The 19,911-nt window shown below is 45.5% G+C and overlaps 1 protein-coding gene across 16 annotated transcripts in view; it reads right to left on the reverse strand.

The window, feature by feature from the left end:
* Positions 1-19,895, reverse strand: part of ANKRD17 (ankyrin repeat domain 17) — a 69,038-nt gene extending 49,143 nt beyond the window's left edge. For 5 of the 16 annotated variants that reach the window (XM_086890866.1, XM_086890865.1, XM_086890858.1 and 2 more), the window contains exon 1: positions 19,421-19,895. In XM_086890866.1, the coding sequence (XP_086746992.1) occupies positions 19,421-19,789 (369 nt within the window). In that variant the 5' untranslated portion in view covers positions 19,790-19,895. Of the gene's footprint in view, positions 1-3,884; positions 4,054-19,420 lie in introns of those variants that run through there. The other 11 variants (XM_086890868.1, XM_086890867.1, XM_086890860.1 and 8 more) reach the window with 5 other exon arrangements.
* Between the last annotated feature and the right edge of the window lie 16 nt (positions 19,896-19,911).

The raw sequence follows: 19,911 nt of genomic DNA on the forward strand, positions 1-19,911 counted from the left end.
AACAGGGAAAGGATTAGCCTGTTTAAGCACTGAGAGGTGGGAAAGCTACTAATGCCTGAACACTGCAATATAATGCTGATTTTAATCTTCAGACCAAGAGACTACGATGTTTATAAATATTAAAAGATCTGGCCTGCTAGAGAAAAGAAAAATGGCACTGCAGAGGCCTCCCTGATCTCTGAACGTGCACTGTAGACACGACTGCGCTACTCAGTGTTTGCTCTCCCTTCCCCCGGTGTTTCATGGAGCACCTGTGTGCTCACACAGGGCAGCGTCTCTGTGTAAATCTTGTGGTCACCACCTAAACTGTGCTCTGCTGTCCTCACTGTGGTTCAGCTAGACAATCCAAGGGGGAACACCCCATCCTTTCATACCACCTCTTACCTACACCATTGGCAGCTACACACAAAGCAGGATCCTGGGCATGATTAAATTATCTCCATGACTCCAGTACAAAATCAAATTAAAAAAAAACCCTTCTGCAGTCAGGAAATACTCTCAATATCACAGTAACAGACAAAGTTTTTCTCACAGTGACTTTGAGTTTCAGTTCCAAGTAGGTGGAAGATATCTACCTTAGTAAGCTGAAGGACACAAAAGCACTTGGTAAGGACATAAAGCAAGCACCACGTGTGGGCCTGCACTAGACCCCAGTCTGTCTCCCTAAAGCCAAGCACAAATGAGCTTCCAAAGAGCCTCAAGGTCAGAGCACATGCCTGCTGCTCTTGAAAAGTCTCAAACCAACACAGGGAACATAAATTTACCCCTCCACTGTCATAAGCTTCCTAAGTGGATTTCTGAGCTGTGAGCCCGAGTTCAGTGCACAACACAGACCACATCCTCACCTGTCAGGACTGAACTTACCTCCTTTGCTCCCACCCAACAGAGTAATTATCTTGCCTAATTCAAGCATCAAAAACACAACTACAGGTTTACACTATGCCAGGGTCTCCTGTAATATAATTCCTCCTTCACTGGCACATATAAACCAAAACCTGAAAGCTTAAACCAACAAAAAAAAGAGCCTTGTGTCAGTAAAGTCACACATCAACAAACATATATGGTCAAGATAAAGGAGCAAAAGAGCCTAACTGCAGGTTACCCCACAGTGCTGAAATTTCATTCACCTGTATTCCCACACGAAGCTTTCAATGCCACATTCAAGTGGCAGAGCCAAGGCAATGCTCATCTTCAGCTGAAAGCAGCAAAGCCAGCTCCACTCCTGCACCAAGTGCACCTTCTCTGAAGGTGGCCTAAGCACAGGGCAGCCAGGATGCTGTGTGAAATCCTCTGGGCTGACAGCCAGGTCTGCCTCCAGCTGCATTACATTTGCTCAAGATTTCCTTTTGTTTTATCATCCAGAAGTGATTTTGGCCCCAGAAGCAGCCCTTGCAGTAAGGACCTCTAACACCATCTGAACCTCGGTCTCTTTGGTATTGGAACATAACTAGCACACTACAGAAAACACCTTTTCTTCTGGCTTTAAATTATAACCAGCTTAGAGGAAAAACCTTCTTGAACATTCTATAAAGAGGCACGGTCTGATGATCACTCCCAATTTAACTAAACACTAAGCAGTACCAACTATTTTCAAAACAGCAGAGATGACAGACCCTGCTGCCCAAGCAAGAGCAGCTCTCTCCATCTCCACACTGCTGTCTTTGAATGAGCACCAGAAACTGCTCCATGGGAGAAAAAAATGCCTCAAAATGGGAAAATAAGACACTCACTGTTCCAAGTTAGAACAGAAACAAGTTTGGAGAGAACTGTAAATTGTACTTCTGGACACATCCTGGAACGCAAGGCAATTACATGGCTTCTAGTGATGTGCTAACAACTCATGAATGGATGGCACTGCTACCAGAGTACCTGAGAGATTCATGACCTGACTCATACTTACACACATCTAAAGCCAGACAAGCCATGCTTGATTCCTGAGGATGTTTTTTACCTGGATTCAGTTGGTGTTGAGAACAGGAAGTGAATGTGTGACAAAATTACCCAAAGAAAAGCCACCACATCCCACTGAGAAGCAAGATGTAATTGCTCAGTTTACACAAGTCCAAATTCTGTTACTCTGACAAAACTGACTTCCCAACTTCCCTTCCACACTGGACTATTGATAAGTACCATGTACCTTATTAATTTGACAAACTATGAAGCTGCATATGGCAACTGTGGTTAAAATAAAGAACAAAAAAAAGGGAAAAGCTTTCAGTATGCAATGAGGCAAGTGAAGTACTGAAATATTTATTTGATGGCACAAAGCCCAGCTCACTAGTGCTCTTCCTACTTCCCCACACAAACCCAAGCCACACACTCAGACATTGGTGAAAATGTCTTGCTCATACGCCTGTGCCAGTTTGTTCAGCACAAAGTGAACAGCTGAGTTAATATTCTGGATGTAATTATGTTAAACAGTTCCAAAGTCCACACAGAAGTTAAGACCAAGTATTCCTACTGATCAAAAATTTACAGCAACCTAAGTATGGCTACTATGGGAAAAAACCTACAGGACAGGTATTGGTGGAAGCACTCCTTTGTCAGAATTCTGACTACAGCTAATAAGGTTGCAGCTTCTTGTTACAATAAAGAATGCATGCAAATATTTTGACAAGTCATCTGACAATGAAATCATGTTTTTGCTTGCAAAACCACAGGAACAAGAAAAAGGTATTTCATAAAATAGCTTGGAAGCTCATCTTGTTCCACCCCTCTGCCACAGGCAGGGACACCTTCCACTACCCCAGGTTGCTCCAGGCCCCGTCCAACCTGGCCTTGGACACTTTCAGGGATGGGCAGCCACAGCTTCTCTGGGCAACCTGTGCCAGGGAACATTTCCTTGAACTATTATGGTGAATGTAACCTGTAATAGAGACCTGTTTCACTCTATGATTTCTTGGCTGGCCTCTCCCTTTGGCTGAAAGGTTACTTCCAGCTTACCCTCACAGGAAGGGATAATGTCATTTATTTCATAATAAATTACTGCTGCAGAGAGATCTACTTCTGTAGAGGAAGCAAGAACAAGCCACATTTAGAAAACTGGAAATGCAGTAAGAGAAATAGCATAGTGCAACAAACATGCCTCTCTGCTCTGCTGTGACCTCCACCTTGAGTCCTGCCTCCAACTTTGGGGTCCCCAGCACAGGAAGGACACGGAGCTACTGGAGAGAGTCCAGAGGAGGCCACCAAGGGCATCAGAGGGATGGAGTTCCTTCACTATGAATAAAGGCTGAGAGAATTGGCATTGTTCAGCTTGGGAGAAAAAAGGCTTCAGGGTGACCCAAGCACAGCCTCCCAGCACCTGAAGGGAACTTGCAGGAAATATGAGGAGATGCTATTTAGGAGAGCGTGTAGTGATAGAACAAGGGGGGATGAGTTCAAATGGACTGAGAGTAGATTTAGATTTAGAAATGCCTCCCTGTGAGGGTGTGAGGCCCTGGCACAGATTGCCCAGAGAAGCTGAGGCTGCCCCTGGATCCCTGCAAAGGTCCAAGGCCAGGATGGACAGGGCTTGGAGCAACTTGGGCTAGTGGAAGGCTTCCCTGCCCATAGGACAGGGCTGGAATAAGATGATCTTCAGGGTCCCTTGCAAGACAAGCCATTCTGCGACTCCACGATTCTATGAAACGGAAACACTGGCAACAAAGATTTAAAGAGAGAGAGTTATGGCAGGCAGTGGCTGAAATCCCCGCTAATGTGACCGCAATGTCACCCGCAGGGTGCGTGTCCCGCACCCCTCCCGGCGGGGGGGGAAGCGCCGGCGCCCGGCCCCGCTCGCCCGGGCCCCACCGAGCGCCGCAGCCTCAACGGCCGGGGTCGGGGGCCGGCCCCGAGGCCCCCCCGCCATCCCCCGGCCCCCTTTGTTCGTGCCCCGGCCGTACCTCCAGGATGTCCTCCAGCACGTACGCCTCCATCGCGGCCGCCCGCGCCCCGCCTCACCGCGCCGCCGCCATGCCCCGCCGCCCCCTCCCTCACGGCCGGGCCCCCCCCGCCGCCGGCACGGGAACAGGAAATGGACCGTTCCACCCCGTGCGCGCCCGGCGCCTACCACCGCGTGCCGGGGGGGGGGGGGGGGAGAGCCGCGCGCCGCTCCCCAACGCCCGGCGGGCGCCCCTCCGCCGCCACCTCAGCGCTGGGGAAACGCAGGAATTCAAGGAGAACAGCCCGAGAGGAACCAGCTCCTTCTGGCGTGCCACCAGCATCATTTCACCTCCTTCCCCGCCGTGAACTCGCAGAAACCCCGGCCCTTAGATCAGGCCACATTTGTTTCTGTGCCGTGACCTGTCTTCCCGCTACGGCAAAAGCTGCCGAAGCTCTTTCTAGCGCTGCTCCGTCAGGTGCCCTCAGCCCTTCCTCCTCCACACAGCTCCCCGGTGGCTTTCCAGAAACAGCAATGGGAATTGTGTGGGAATTCCAGAAACAGCAATGACACCGAGAGGAAAAGGCACTGACCGCATGGAGCGAGGTCTCCAGAAGGCAGCTGGGCCAAAACCCTCTTACCCCAAACATCAAATGGGCCAAAACCCGCTATCTTACATATTCCATAACCCCAGGTGTCAGTGATAGCAATTCTCTACGCAGCAGGTCAAAAATCACTGAGCAATCACATCTGCAGCTCTCAAAATAACTCATTTCCCAGTTCAAAACATGCAGCATAATAAATCTCGTCAACCCCACAAAAATCGCCTCTCTCACGATGTCATTTTAGCAGAGCACGAAGGAGTCTAATGGCCAAAGGAATTAAATTCACGTTTTTACTTGAAGAAACGCTGGTAGTAATCACTTCTTTTAATCAATGCTATCTTTTCCCTAAAGATACTAACTGTTAAAAACACTCAGCAGCAAGAATATTCTTACATGGATTTAAAAAGCTGGTAAGACTGGCTAGTAAGACGACAGAGAGAAATTCTAGTTGATCATTATGAATTTTAGGCATAGCTACGTTCTTCCATTTAAAAATGTTATTTAACCACCAAAAATGGGAATTACATCCTACTCATCTATTACAAAGCCCCTCATTTTATACAAACTCAACAGTTGCCCAGGCTATCCATACTATTTTTCCACTTTAGGGAACACCCCAGATTTTCCACTGTTTTACAAGAATTAATTCAAGGAAGAGCCACAGAACAATATTCCACGGTTCCTCTGGAATCATGCTTTTAGGGTGGCATTTCTAACAGCCCCAGCAGCCCATGTACATGAAATCCAGCAGTAAAGCACAAACATTAGCCCAAGTACAAAGCTGTCCCTGACAGTCCCAAGGATTTCTTCATGTGTGTGTGTATATATATGTATATAAAAGGAAAGAAACAGCCATCACCTCCCACATAACACTCATGTCTCAAAAGTTATTCAGTCTTCTGATCCTCAGAAAGAATTAACGGATACCTTATACCACACCAAAATAAAATTTAAAAAAAAACCCAAACAAAACAAAAAAAAAAAAAAAAAACCCCAACAAAGCAGCTTAAAATAATTTAGCACTGAGCCAGGGATAGTTCACACATGACACCACTGAAAACATTTTCAAATGCAAAGACAGCACTACACAAGAACAAAAGTGGCTGCCTGCTCCACACAGGACAAACTGAACAGCACTGTCTCCTCCAGCTCCACAAAACAAGCACCAGGTTTTCAGGAGAGGAATGAACACAATCACCTTCAGAGCCCTGGCTGCAACAGCATCACTTCAGTCACAAAACCCTAACCCAAAAAGGAAAATTCAGAGCTTCCCCCACACCGTGAGTGAGGCCAGGACTCAGGTTCTGTGTGTGAGCCTTGAGGGCAGTGGAAAACCTTCCTGAAAGGCAAGGAAAGCAAGTCACCCTCAACATTTGTTTGAGGGCAGCACACAGAACATTGCAAATTTCACACTCAGAACCTCCATACCCAATCCTTCCTCCTCTCCCCCGGCCCACCTTCGTCTGCAGCTCTTTGGTGCTGTCTTAGAAAGAAGCACTTGTTTGCAAAATGAAATTTCATACTTTCCTTCACACTCCAAAATTATTTACAGTGTGGAATACCAAATTCTAAAAGGCCCATCCCCAGCTCTTTATGTTTTACTGAAGATCTCACAGTGATGTAAAGTGAAGTAACACATGCTTCCATTCTGTTCCTGAAAAATCAAGGGATTAAAAAAAAGAACTTTCTAACAGAAAAAAACAAAAAAATAGTACTCTTGAGTTTAATTTCTTTTGTATTTCTACTGTGTCATTTCAGGTTTTACACACAGGTCAGGAAATGCATCTTCAGTTCTGCACAGGTGAACACAAACCTGTTTGTTCCTCACTTTCATGTCCAGCTCTAGGAATTACTCAGACCGGTTGATTAGAAAAGATAAAACACGTTATCTCCTCAAAACATCTCAGCTCCTAGCTGAAACCCAACAATCTTTATTTAGTGTTATGCTGAAGGGCATGATCCACTCCGTGCCCTCATTTATTACCATCCACTAGTAAACATCAGCCTCGAGGTACCCTAAAACCACGCAGCTGTCTGAGCCGTGTCCACCCAGCACGTCCCTTACACTCTGTGAGCCTAAACCACACAAAACCCACACAGAAGGTGGCAGTGAGAACATCTGAAGGACAGCTTGAGGAGACAGTCTTAAAAAAGGGGAAGAAGTCCTGTTTCAAGGCACATGAAGCATGTTAAGCCAAGGGGAATCCTGCAAGCGTCCTGAGAAAAGCAGAGCTAGGGATGGCTACAGATCAAGGGTGGTTTACTGTGATCCCCACACAGCCCTGCTGGAAATGACCAAGGGGAGAACAAAAACCTCCACAACAGCCTGGTTGTTCATGCAGACTAGAGCTGTACACGCTCAGGAGCTCGCAGACAGTTTTTGGGAAGATCTCCCAACCTTCCAGGCAAAGCCACCAGGGATTTTTGAACTGGCATCACGTCACCCTGAAGCACAAGCATTTCAACCATTGATCCGAGACAGATTCTGGCACCCAGGAATGTGAGCACTCAACAATTGATCAGACAATTCCCACTCTTATATCACAAAAGCACATTGTTATCTATTTACAGCTGATCGAGCAGTACTGGTCACCAACTGTCCCAAAGCATATAAACACACTTTTTTTGTGGGTTTTCAGAGCCACAGAGCACAGTGTCAAGGTTGGGCTGTTTAAACCCTATCCCGTGCAGCTACTGTAACACCTTATTCAGCAAAGTCATGAGGTGCATTAATTACTAAAAAAAACCAAATCATTCTGAGAAGAAAAAAAAGGAAAGTTGAAGACAGGCCCTCAATACAGAACCAATTATCAGTTACATCCTTTAGCAGGCATTCCCAAGTATTTCCCTTTCCAGAAGTAGGTACACAGTCAGACAAAATCCAAAAGTTCCTGAGACAGTTAAGACCAAAACCCAGAGTGGTTTTCCAGCCCAAATTCTGATTATCTGCTAGAGTGCCAAGAGGCAAAACCCCCACCACTGTCACACAAACACCTTGAAAACTGAGGTACCTATCACAGTGAAAAACCCAAAAAAGATACACAGAGTGAGCATTTCACATTGATTAGAAACACCCTTGAAAACAGAAAACTCAGTTAATTCACCAAGGGGAAAAATTCCATCATTAAAACCTTCAAAAGACCAAGTTTGCTCTTCTGACATGAAACAAAAAAACATGACAAGATACTGGAGCAGGTGTTGATATACAAGAAAAATACTCAGTGCAATGAATATCCACATAGATTTTCCAAAGGATGCTTCAAACTTGTGTTGGGATCAATTCTCCCATTTTTAGAGTGATGCTACTCCCACCTACATTCGTTTTGCTGGACTGAACCCAGCTCTTTATATCTGCTCTTAGAAAAAAAGAGCAATTTTTAAACCCCCTTTACAACTAAGCCAGAAGTGAATGTTTCCCCAAACAGATACCCCCAAGGGTATTCACTGTTCCAGATAAATGCACTAGGATTTATCAGCCTTCATTAGGAGCTACAGCCTACAACTTGGAGCTCTCCATCATAGCACTATAACCACACCAACACACTAAAAACATGCTTCTCTGCTACTTCTTGTATCCTCTTTTCTTTCCTGAATACAAAATCTTGTTATACCCCAAAAGCATCATCTCTGCTTTGTGGCAGTTTGCATCAGTCACCACTTGGTGCAGTTTTTAGTTCTTAGTTCTATGTCAGTACCAAACAAAATGAGTTTTACACTTACTGTTTCAGCTTCTCCCTCCAGAGAGATTCATCCAACTCCTACTTCCAGATCCTTGGTGGTTACATAAAAACAAGTCAGTCCAAACCCAAACCTCAGGCACTGCCTGAAGTCATGACCCCCATCTGTTTTTTCTATTTTCACATTGTATATTGGTTCCTTTTACTTCACTTCTTGCAGCAATTGCAGCTCTGCACTTGTAGGCCTAAATTTCCAACATTCTTCAGGCAGGTGCTTTAGTGAATTTCAAATAAAAGAAACCTACTTTCTTCCTTTCATTTTCAATACTGGGGTGGGGATGTGCAGGGATGATGGGCTTTAACCTGATAAATACTGAAAACATACTTTTATTCTGAATTTTTTCTTCCTTTAGCCTTATAATTCAATGTCTCTCTCTGAGCATTTTTCAGACTTTCCTGCCAAAAGCTGCAGGGGAGCTTTCACATGATTTTTACAGTCACAAGATGATCCTTGCTGCCCATGCTCATTATCACTCCCCCCTCCATTCAGCTCCGTTATCTTTCACAGACAAGGAAACTTTGATAACAAAGACACATATTTTTCTTCTCTAACAAGCATGTAACAACTTTTTTTTGACCATCCAAGATGATTTCCCACTCAAAAAAACTACTTTTTCTGCCAAGACAGATCTTTCATTTCTCTCCAGCCTATTCTTCCCCTGGCCTAGGGCAGCAGCAAGGCATTCCAGACCCTTCTGACCCATTCAGTGCTTTCTGTGCAGTTAGTGTTACTCATTTTGGGAAAGAGACAAAGCTGGAAAGGATGGAATTCTATTCCTTATGGTATCCTTGAGATCTAGGTTTTCCACAGCACTGAGTAAACTAGAATCTGGAAAAGGTGTCTGACTTCACTGCCTTTGAAAGCACCACAGTTAACATATCCCAAGCTTTTTAATGTTCATTTAAAAACATTACATAACACTAAAAGAGTTTCAAGACTGAGTGCTGGGAGACTAGGGTACTTAGGACCCTGTCTGATGGAGAAGCTTCCCCAGTTCCCTTGACAAAACCCTCCTCTGATCTATTCTCCCTGAACAGAAGCACTACGCTTGCATGAACTGTCAGGATGTGGTGGGACCTGGGAATAGGACTCCAGGCCCAGAGAAGCCTTCTCCAAGAGATGGAGACCTCCTCCCAGTAATAGCTGGGAAATTGGGAAATCATTTCACAGATGATTTCTCATTCAAGGTCAATTAAAAAAGGTGATTAATTCCACAACTGAATTAAGAGTTGGCACCATCACGCCAGGAAGTTAAGAGAAATATAAAGATCCAGCAACAGATCACACAAGCTCAGCCAAAAAGCACTCAGCTTACAGCACTTTTCCCAGGAACCTGAAGACAGGCAATGTCACTGCAACACTCTGGTCAAGAGTCGTGAGCTAATCGTCTTCATCAGCAGCCTCTTACTGTTACACCATCCATCTTGAGACAGAAGCGAGAGGCACGACATAAAACCACTTCTGAATTAAGTCTTTATTTATCTCTGCCTAAATGCATCTGACACCTGAGCAGAGTTTATAGCCCAGCAAGCAAGCAGCACCCTGACACCGAGAGAAACAAACCCTGCTCGTCAGCCAGGAGCCTTCTGCCCTGGTCACTGCTTACATCAGCCCTATTATTTTGGATTTCAACTCCAGAAAGCAAGCCTAAGCATGGAAAAAGGAGGAAAGAAAGTATCTTTACTCATCCACAGCACCGCCCTGAAGAGGAATTGAACTACACCACCACTAAAAAACAGCCCAGTGAAGACAGTTCCTATGATTTTGCTATGGAGGAAGGGCCCAATGCAAGTCCACACGTACCTGACCAAAGGTGAAAAAGGGAGACAAAATTACACAAGCGTTTTGAAAGGGTTCTTTGGCACAAGTGTAAGATCATCACTGGTGGACATTTCTGTCTAGAGGATGCTTTCTATAAGAGATCTTGCTTTAAGTTATCCACAGAGTAAAGTTTTCACTGGGTAATACAATGCTCCAAGCACTTTGAACACACTAAAGAACCCTGGTTTTGGGAAAAAACACAAGTGAAATGAGGGACACGTTCGGAAAACACAGCTTGGGACACAGAAGATCCTTCTTCGAACGAATTAATTTCTATTCCTTTTTCATTCCACATATGAAATACAGAAAAGCAGCATGTACAGTCCAACCAGGTTCACACTAACACCCCTGAAAGCCTAAGGCAGCTACTAATCCAAGGTGTCTCCGCATTAGAACGTGAAAAATTGAGTGCAAGTTCTTCGGATGTTTCCAAGCTTAGACACATTCCCTGCCAAGCATTAGGAAACCTTAAACCAAGAAAAGCCACTTTTTAGGACAAAGTGTCCTACTCCTTTCTCAGTGGCCTCATCCAGCATTTACTTCTATACATAAATTCTATTTGAGTGCATTTTATATTGAGTATTTTCACATCAAATTCTAATCCAGGACCCGCTGGATCAGGATGTCCCTGCCTTTCTTTCCCTGGCTGTGAACCAGATGGCTGTTTCAACAGCTCTATATTCAGGCAGTTCATAATGAATTTGGACTTTGTTAATACCAGTTTTGAAACCTATTCCAGAAGCAGGAACCATAACAATGTACTTGATGTTTGTTACTTTTACGGAACCCTCAATAATCAGTTGGCATCTTCAAATTCACAGACCAAAGTGGCTGGAAAACCTACTCCGTTCATTGACAGCAATATCAAGCCTGGAATTTCACAGAACAAGCTGTTGGATAAGGCTGAAGAAGGAATAACACATGAACTGAATAAAAAATGAGACACTAACTGGTACCACACAGCACAACTCCCAGCACTTACTACCAGTGTAGCAGGACCGGCTGCCAGACAGAATCACTCCGAGCTGAACACGGGAGCTCAATCCCTCCTGTTCCCCATCTCTTCCTTGCTGGGCTTCCACAAATAAAACCACAGGTTTGGTTTAGCTCAGATTACCAGAAGATACAACATTTAACTCTCAAACGCTTGCCCTCGATTCAAGATGTGCTCTACGTGAACTGTGACCAAGTTCAATAAATGCTGCGGAAGTTGACAAAGAGTTTTAAAAAAAAATTAAGTATCTTGTGGACTGGGTAGACAATACTTCTGTTATGAAATCAATTGCTTGAGTTATTTCCATTAACAAGTATTCCAATGGTTTTTGGAAAGGCTGTGTACTCTGTAACAGCCAATTCTGGATTACAATGAAAGCCACCATCAAAGACATCTGCCTTTCTTGAAGACATTTTGGCAATTCTTCTTAATGTAATTTTTTTTTCCCCAAATAAAGTTCATTGAGTTCTACTGGTTACCTTACTTCAAGTCTAACTGGCTCAAGGAAGTGCTTACTGGGTGTCACTACTTCACACACTTCTGCCAAACCAATAAATTATTATTATTATTATTGGAAGATTTTTCTAGGTTTTGGCCACACTGTGATGTAACTAAACAGCGCTGGGACACAACTGCTCCGAAGCACAGGAGGAATTAACATCCCCATCAGCTTTGATAAGGAGCACTGCCCTTGGCTCTGCTGTTCCCCCAGAGATTCCCCACCCTGGCAGAGGTAAGCTGCTCAGGTAAGCCAGCACCCTGGGCCATTCTCTGGCCTGAGCCTTGCTGCAGAACCCAGCTGTGCCAGCACCCTTCTAAAACACACCTCAACTTCAAGACACTAGTAAACTTCCTCAAGCTGAAGACACACGTGCATTTAGAGTGATTTTACACACAGCTGCAGACATTTCCCCCCTCCTGCCAGCTCCAGAAAAGCCCTTTTCCAAAGTTTAGCACAGAAAGTTGGCCACTAGATTTATCCCTGAGGATTTCCTTGATGGAGCTGATTCTCCACAAAAATACCAGCATGCTGTTATGGCAGCTCTCACTTCTGTTAGTGATGGAGATGGACAGAAGGCATATGTTCATCCAGGGAGCAGACTGCAGCATTCCAAGTGCTTTTTTTTCTCCTTTGTGTTATGATTACAATCATAATTGGCACTTTTTTAGTCAGTCTCCAAAGTGACTCCTTTGCTGCACTGCACTACATGACACAAAAGTGATGGTGATAAACCAAAAGGCTGCAGCACTTGAATAAAATCCTGCTTAATTCCTCTCTTGCTCCCTATCCTTCATACACTGCTTTCAAGAATTTGAACAAATACCAGAGACAAAAGTCAGTGCTGATTTTATCTGAAGAAGCCCTAAGTTTTTAAGCTACATAAATAAAAATAAATAAAATTAAAAATAAGAATTCTGTGTGATTTATCTTTTCCAGTCACTTCCAAACAGAAGATCCAGAGGAAGTGTCAAGGGGACTAGTTTGCCCTTGGAGACAAAAATTCTCCCCCATCTGTACCGTTCTTACCAACTGGAGTCCCCAGAAACAATGCAAATGTTTTCTGTGACAGGGATTTGTATGAATTATCCCACCCAAAGAGGCAGTGCTCATCCTCCTCCCTGCCCTTTGCTGTGTCAGCACAAGCTCTTGTGCCTGACAAACTGGATCCAGGAACCCATCAACTGGAAATGTGTTTTTTCTCTTACTGAGGGTTTTTTTCTCTCAACGACATCATTTCCCAAGTGGCTGGGAGGAGCACCAAATGCCCTTTTTTTTTTTTCCTCCAAGCCCAACTCCCCCAGCTTCAGTGGGATTAGTACCCACGCTGATGCAGGGGCTGAACAGCACTGAGCACTTGAGGGGAAAAAAAAAACCAAGTCACATCATGACTTGAAAATTTCAACTTCATTAAAGCATTGTTCCCCATTCTGTGGAGGAGAACAATTCTCACCTGCAGAACAGTATCAAGAGGAAAATTCCACTGGCAAAGCATTTCAGGACAAGAATACCTGAGGTTTGGAAATGGGAAAGCTCCAGGACAGGAAAACACGTGAGTCACCTGCCAGACAGATGCACAAGGGAGCTCCAGCTTCTCCTTCAAGGGTTTGGCTTTTTTCTTGTGTGTGGGAAGAACCGGCAGGTACAGCTGGGAGGATAAGAGCAATCTTCCTCCTCTTATCTCTGAATCATTCCCTGCCCAAGAGGGGTTTTTTTCCCCCCTTCTGATAGGATTGTAGTCCCCAAAACTGCTCCTGCACAGCTGGACAGATGTATGGACTCAGAACCATTCCTTATACAGCAGTGCAAGGGCAAGCACTTTTTGAGCCCAAATATGAGGCAGCCCCTTAGCAGAAGCTTCAACTTTTACTACTGTGTGCAAGATGTCTTCAGTTTAAACCTAAAAAATAAAAAATCTTAACGCTTTTTGATTGTTTCAAGTTGAACTTGAGTTGAACGGAGGCTGAAACCCCAAACTGATATTATAAATAGCAATATTTCATCCTATTTCTTCATGTTCCAACATCTGTCTAGCTCTGTTTTCTCGCTCTGAGCAGCTGCTTATTAGGACACATTATCCACTCCTGATGATTAATACCACATAAGATATTGGGGTGGGGCAGGGAAAAACATAAAATCAAGGTTTACTTCAGCTCATTTCCTAGAATATAGCATTATGCTCCAGGAATTTGAGGATGCAGGTAAAATACAGAAGAGGAATGACTCCTGTACATCAAACACCAGTAATTTGAATTGGTCAAAAACTGCTCTGGGTAACGCCAACAAAATCATCCTAATGACAACATCCAGCCTTAAAGAAAACACTGCATGCACAAACAAGGATGCATTAAAGACATGCTTGGCTTTGTGGCTGACTTTTAGCCTGGTGTAGGACTATTACCTCATGTGAAAACGAGGTGACACAACAGGTAAGTAATATTTCCATGAGGCTTTAGCTCTTTGCACAGTCACGAGCTGAGGACGGCGTATGGGGGATAACCTGGCTGAGAAACATCTGGAATGCTGAGATAACCTCTCCCAGTACCGCCTAACACAAAGCACTGCTCAGTGGGAACAGAGAGGAAATGCTGCCCTTCATCGGCCAACAATGGATTATTTTTCTCCAGAATTCCTGTGGACACTGCACAATGGATGGATGGAGGTCACCAGAATTCCCACACTAACACCAAGACACACTGGCATTCCCTGGAATGAATTAACTTCTTCCCCAAGTACACATGGTAGCTAAATGACCTTACCCAAACCATTTGCCAGCATTTTTCTCCTTCCTCACCAACAGTTCTTTTACTCTACAGCTTCTAAAGTCCCGGACACGACAGAAGAAGCCCCATACAGCTGCAGAAGCTCTACAGACACAGCACATCTTCAGGAGGTCATTTCAGTTGAGTCACCTACAGAGCCACTCCAGCAAGCCACCAGAAGCACAGCATAGCAGGAAAAAACCACACAATGCCTACCCAGGCAGCCACGGATTCTGCTCAGATGGCCTGAAGATGCTAACAGCAAATTCAGGCAATTTTTATTTAACACCGAGTTAAAAGGGCTTGTTCCCTTAACCTCCGAAACAAAGGCTTCTTACTTATCTTGGATCTGCAGCATTGATTTTTTAATTCCTAAATCAAATTTCAAGCCAGCTATATCCTAAATAAGCACCAACAGTTTTGGTTTTAAAACACAGATAGAGGGAAAAAAACCAACCACACATAATCCCATTTGCCTTCAACCTTGACAGATGAGGAAATTCTCTCAGCTAAATCTCTTCCAGAGAAACCATTCCCTTTACAGAACTGAATTACTGGCTTAAAATGTGAGGTGTTTGGCTCCAGCCTGCACATGGGAATTATGTTTATAAGAACATTTCCTGAAGAAATATCTAAGGAAGTAAACAAATTCACGTGGTGCCGCCAATACTGAACTCCACCTTCTGCAGTGGTCACTTTCTGCTGGAGGCTTTCTTTTCCAACCCAGATATTCAATGATTACTTCAATTAAATAAAGCACACAAAAATATAGCAATATTTAAGAAAATAAAAGTATTAGGTCTATCCAAACTGGTTTTGGAGGAACCTGATCCAGGAACAATAAGGAAGGGATGTTAAGCAGTTTTGGCTAATGCTTCCTGCGGTCCAGGTTTCCTACTGGTGAAACCTGGTTGTGGGATTCCCTTACCAACAGCCCTGGGATCAGCCCTGAGAGTCCAGGGATTTTTGAGAACCATCCTACGATATTTCTCTCCAATTTCCTCTTATGAAAGGAAGCAACAAAGTGGTACAGGCAAAACACAGCTGAAGCTATCAGAAAAAAAATATTAAATAAAAAATCAGAATATAAACAATGCAGCAGAATCTGAGACTGAACTGCTCCTTGGGATGTCACACACTCACAAGGACAGGGCCCCATCAGTTGCATGTTCAGTCACATCTGTGGGAACCCAAGGACATGAAAATAATGGCAGTGAAGTGGTCAAGCCAGACATGGTGGCCCTGCAGAATCCAAAGGCCTTATTCCAGGATTCTGATGAAGACTGCTAGGGTTAAAAAAAAGGAAACAGATCCCTAAAATAATAATAATAATTTCTGTGCTTTCAATCAGCTCATTTGAACACTTCAGCTCTACAAGTGTTTTCCAATTTAAATATTACAAGCACATGCCTGTGATGCTCTTGAAACCACACCAGGACGCCCAAGTTTTCAGATTAACTTTGCCTTAAATCTGAATCCAAGGAATTCAGAGCAGCTTCTTCTGCATGGAGAAATTTCAGAGGACTGGTGGTGGTTTGTTGTTCTACTTACTTCATCTTACTAGCTCAGTTCAATTACTATTTCAATTGCAGCTGAAAAAACAAAAAATGAACTTTTACTTACAGGAGGCCCAAGTGAACCAAGAATGCTTAAAAAACAGCCAAAACACCTCAAAAAGCATCCCTTGCACAGGGCAGCGCTTTCAGGTACAGTTAACTGAGGATTATATTCTGGAAGGATAATTTGAACAGTGCATAAGAATCCAGTAAAAGGCAATAAATCCACAGAAATCCAAGATGGATCTACACCTTGGATCACGGCAAGATTCACGGACAGAACCTAACTTACAAACTCTTAAGATGGATATAAAGGACAATTATAAATTTCACTGCCAGCAGCAAACATCCTCCAAATCCAAAGACTTGAAATCAGCTTGTAAACAATTTTTATTACACAACTAAACCTTTCACTGTCAAATAAGAGAAGTCTCTAATGCACTCTGGACATCAGGTTTCTAAACAGCAACTGGCTACGAGGACCTGCTCATTTTTTTACACTATTTCACTATGAATTGAAGTGCTGAACAAAATTTGTACGTACAAGAAAGTTTGGAAGGAACCTGCAAGCTGACCTCCCCTGCTATGTAACCCCTACTGCCATTCTTCTCATCCCTTAAGATGCCTCTTCCTCTACACTGAGAAAAGTCACCATTTTTTAACAGCTGTTCTTTAGGGAAAAGGCAATTCACCTCTTACAGGCAACACTGGACCCCCACACTACCTGAAGTCTTGGGGTTTTGTAGTAATCTGCTGCAATTTAAAAAAAATCAACCTTGGAGGTTGATGTGAACAGCGTGGCAGGAGCTCGTCAGGTTCTTGGTACACAATTTCCACTGAACTTCTCCCAAAGCTCTCCACACTGCCTGTGTTTCTACACTGAGCTCTGATGGAGTTCAGACACAGAGATGAAAAGAGCTGATTGTAACTCTTGATTCCCTTCCATCAGCTCAGCAACAACCAAGCCCAACAATGTCTTTCTACTCCTGGAGTTTCTGTGACTCAGGATGCACCAGGTTTCCCTTTAGAACTCCTTGGACTTGTTGCTACTGTACTCCTGATTTTTAAAAGCAGTCTCATTAGCAGTCAAATCTAGAAGCACTTTGCTTCAGAGATTAGAGAAGTCTTAATGTATTAAGCATAGGAAGGGCAAAAAATAGCCTAAGACAAACTACCTTAAGTTTACAGAGATAATGAAGGGAATGGTTGGGAGGGAACACCAGCTCCTGCAGCATTCCCACAGTAATTTCCATTTACAGCAAAACCAGCAACTTACACTTCTTTGTATTTTTCACTTTATGCGCTTTCCAGACTGCCCGTGGTCAGAAGACCACAATCCAACTGCAGAGCTGGGCACAACTCAAGAACATGTGAAATAAAAAAAAAAAATTAACCCCCAAACAACTAAAAAGCCCTTTGTTTCTACAGTGGGTTTATTTCTTTCAAGCTTTTAAAAGCCAAAACTAACCATCATGTTCCTTTCAGACCACGAAACCCCCTTTCACTGACAACACCCTAAACACGTTTTCTCCCCAGGAGCTGGTGAGAGCAACGTTCAAGTTGGATGCTCTGCTCCATTAGTCAGGCCATCCTCATGTTCACATTCCTCAAAACTGTGACTTCAGCATAAGTATTATACAAACTGCATCATTTTATCCTCAAGTCACTAGGAGAAAGACTAGAACAGATTTTTGCAAGCAACCTGCATGACCAAGAACAATTATAAATGAAGTATGTGGCATATACTCTGTTGTGAATCCTGAATTTCATCATCTCAGGATTATTCACTTGCTTACTTAGCCCTGCTTAATATTTAATCCCAGACCACCCAGCCTGGGAAAGCCTTTACCTAATAGAAGATGAAACCATCAGGGAAGCTTCCAGATGCCCAAACTGCCTGTATCAGTATCTACAGCACATGTCACTCTGTCAAAAAAAAAAACCACACACAAAAAAAAGTGAAGTATTCTGCTGCCTCATGATATTTAATGATCACTGGCATTTTTTCCTCTCTGCAGCTCCCCAAGAGGGTGAAATAGGTGCTTATGGCTCTGAAGGCAGAGCATGCAGGCAAAGGCTCACCTCATCCACCACCTGAACTCCTCAGCTGTCTCTGCCCTTCTCATCCTGCCACACACACGATTGGTTCCACCTGAAAGCTCCCAGTAGAAGGAGCCACTGGGAAGAATGATCATGGACCACTGCAAGAAACCTGCCCCTGCTCCCACCAGCAGGTCTCAGTTGACACAAATTCTGTGGAATGTTTCCATCACAGGCAACTCATCTCAGGGCTTGGCAGCCCACAGATACAATGAAGTCACTCCAGGGCCTCCAGCCCCTCACCACGCATTGCCACAGCAAATCTCAAAGGCCTTTGCTCAGCAGAGCTCTCCAAGCACCTGTAGGACTGCTGGGCAACATAGCTCAGCAGCAAACCAGTTATCCTACCAAGTCTTACACAATTAAAAAACTTCTACCTACACAACGATACTGACTGTCCCAAAAATCAACACCAGAGAAACAAGCAACTTGTTTGAGACACGCTCACTGCGTGCAATTTATCTCAAACAGCTGGATAAAAATGCTTCTTGTATCGACTTCAGCAGGAATAGAATGCAGAGTTGTTGCTTAACCGTGGAAAAACCTATCACCATCCCAGCCCAGCCCTTCCTTGAACCTATCAGACCCTTCCTTCCTGCCCGATTTCTAACAGAACTGTAGATACACCACTCGAAAGCCGAACCTCTTGGAAACCAAGTTCAAAGAAAAGCTAAAAAACCTCAGAGTGGACTTTTTGCGGACACAACTCAAAAAAAAAACCCCAAAAACCAAAGCGGAAGTGAACGTTCAGCTGGGGAGGTTACAGAATTAAAACCATTCAGCAAAGCAACCCTGTGTGACTACACATGCAAATAAGGGGCTCGAGCCTTACCGGCCTTTTCCAACGATACCTACCTGAAAACCCTAACACCAGACAAAATCGAGTTACTAATGCTTCCCTGGGCTTCTTTCTGCATTGCACGGAACCAGGGCGGCTTTCAGGTTGGGAGAGAACCGGCAGTCCAACGCCCTGGCCTCTCTGGCAGCTTTGGGCTGGCTGCACCTTCACCTGCTTTACCTGCACGCTCTCTCCAAGACGATTTATTCCCACCGCTGGGCGCGCCAGCACCTCCCCAGCCACGCAGCTCCGGCCTATCTCCGGAGCACTCCCCCCGCTCGGCTCTCCCTCTCCCGGCTCCCATATCCATGGCCATACAGCACATGGCACACAGCACCGTGCCAGACAGCACCTGCAGCGGCTCCTGGGCCTTTCCCTTCGGGCTAAAGCCGCACCGGGGATGAAGGCGGCCGCTGGCTGCGGCTCCCCGGGAGCCTCCGATCCCTGGGGAAAACCGGGGGTAGCCGGCCCCGCATCCCGGCGAGCGGGGGGGGAACCGGAGGCCGGGATCGGCCGTCCCCCACCACGAGGTGCTGCCCCTTCCCGGCTCTGCCGCAGGGCCGAGGGCGGGGGGAGCCGGGAGCGAGCTGGAATTATGAAACCGGATCAGCAGGGGAAACCCCCGGGGCCTCCCCCGCGCCGTACCTCGGAGACCTCCTCTTCTTCCTCCTCCTCCTCCTCCTCGTCTTCCTCCTCCTCCTCCTCTTCCTCGTCGTCGCTGCCGTTGTTGCTGCTCTCGCTGCCGCCGCCGCCGCTCTCGCTGCTGCTGGCCGGCCGGGCCGCCCGCCCGCCGCGCTTCGCCTTGCCCGGCACCGCCTTCTTCTTCAGCAGGAGGTCGCACACCCGCACCAGCCCGGCCGCCCCGGGCCCGCACGGCGACGGGGGCGCGGCGGGGCCGCTCGGCCCCTCCGGGGGACCGGGCCCTGCTGTGGCGCTGCCGGCCTCGCCGCCGCCGCCCTCACCGCCTCCCTCCTCCGCCGTCACCGCTACCGCCGCGCCGACCGCCTTCTCCATGGCCGGAGAGGAAGGAAAAGGAGGAGAAGGAGGAGGAGGAGGAGGAGGAAAAAGAGGAGGAGGCGCCCGCGGCCGCCGCTGCCTCGGTCACCTCTAGCGCCGGCGCCGCCGCCGCGCCAACT

The sequence above is a fragment of the Cyanistes caeruleus genome, chromosome 5, assembly GCF_971803275.1.
Source record: "Cyanistes caeruleus chromosome 5, bCyaCae1.hap1.1, whole genome shotgun sequence".
NCBI lineage: Eukaryota > Metazoa > Chordata > Aves > Passeriformes > Paridae > Cyanistes > Cyanistes caeruleus.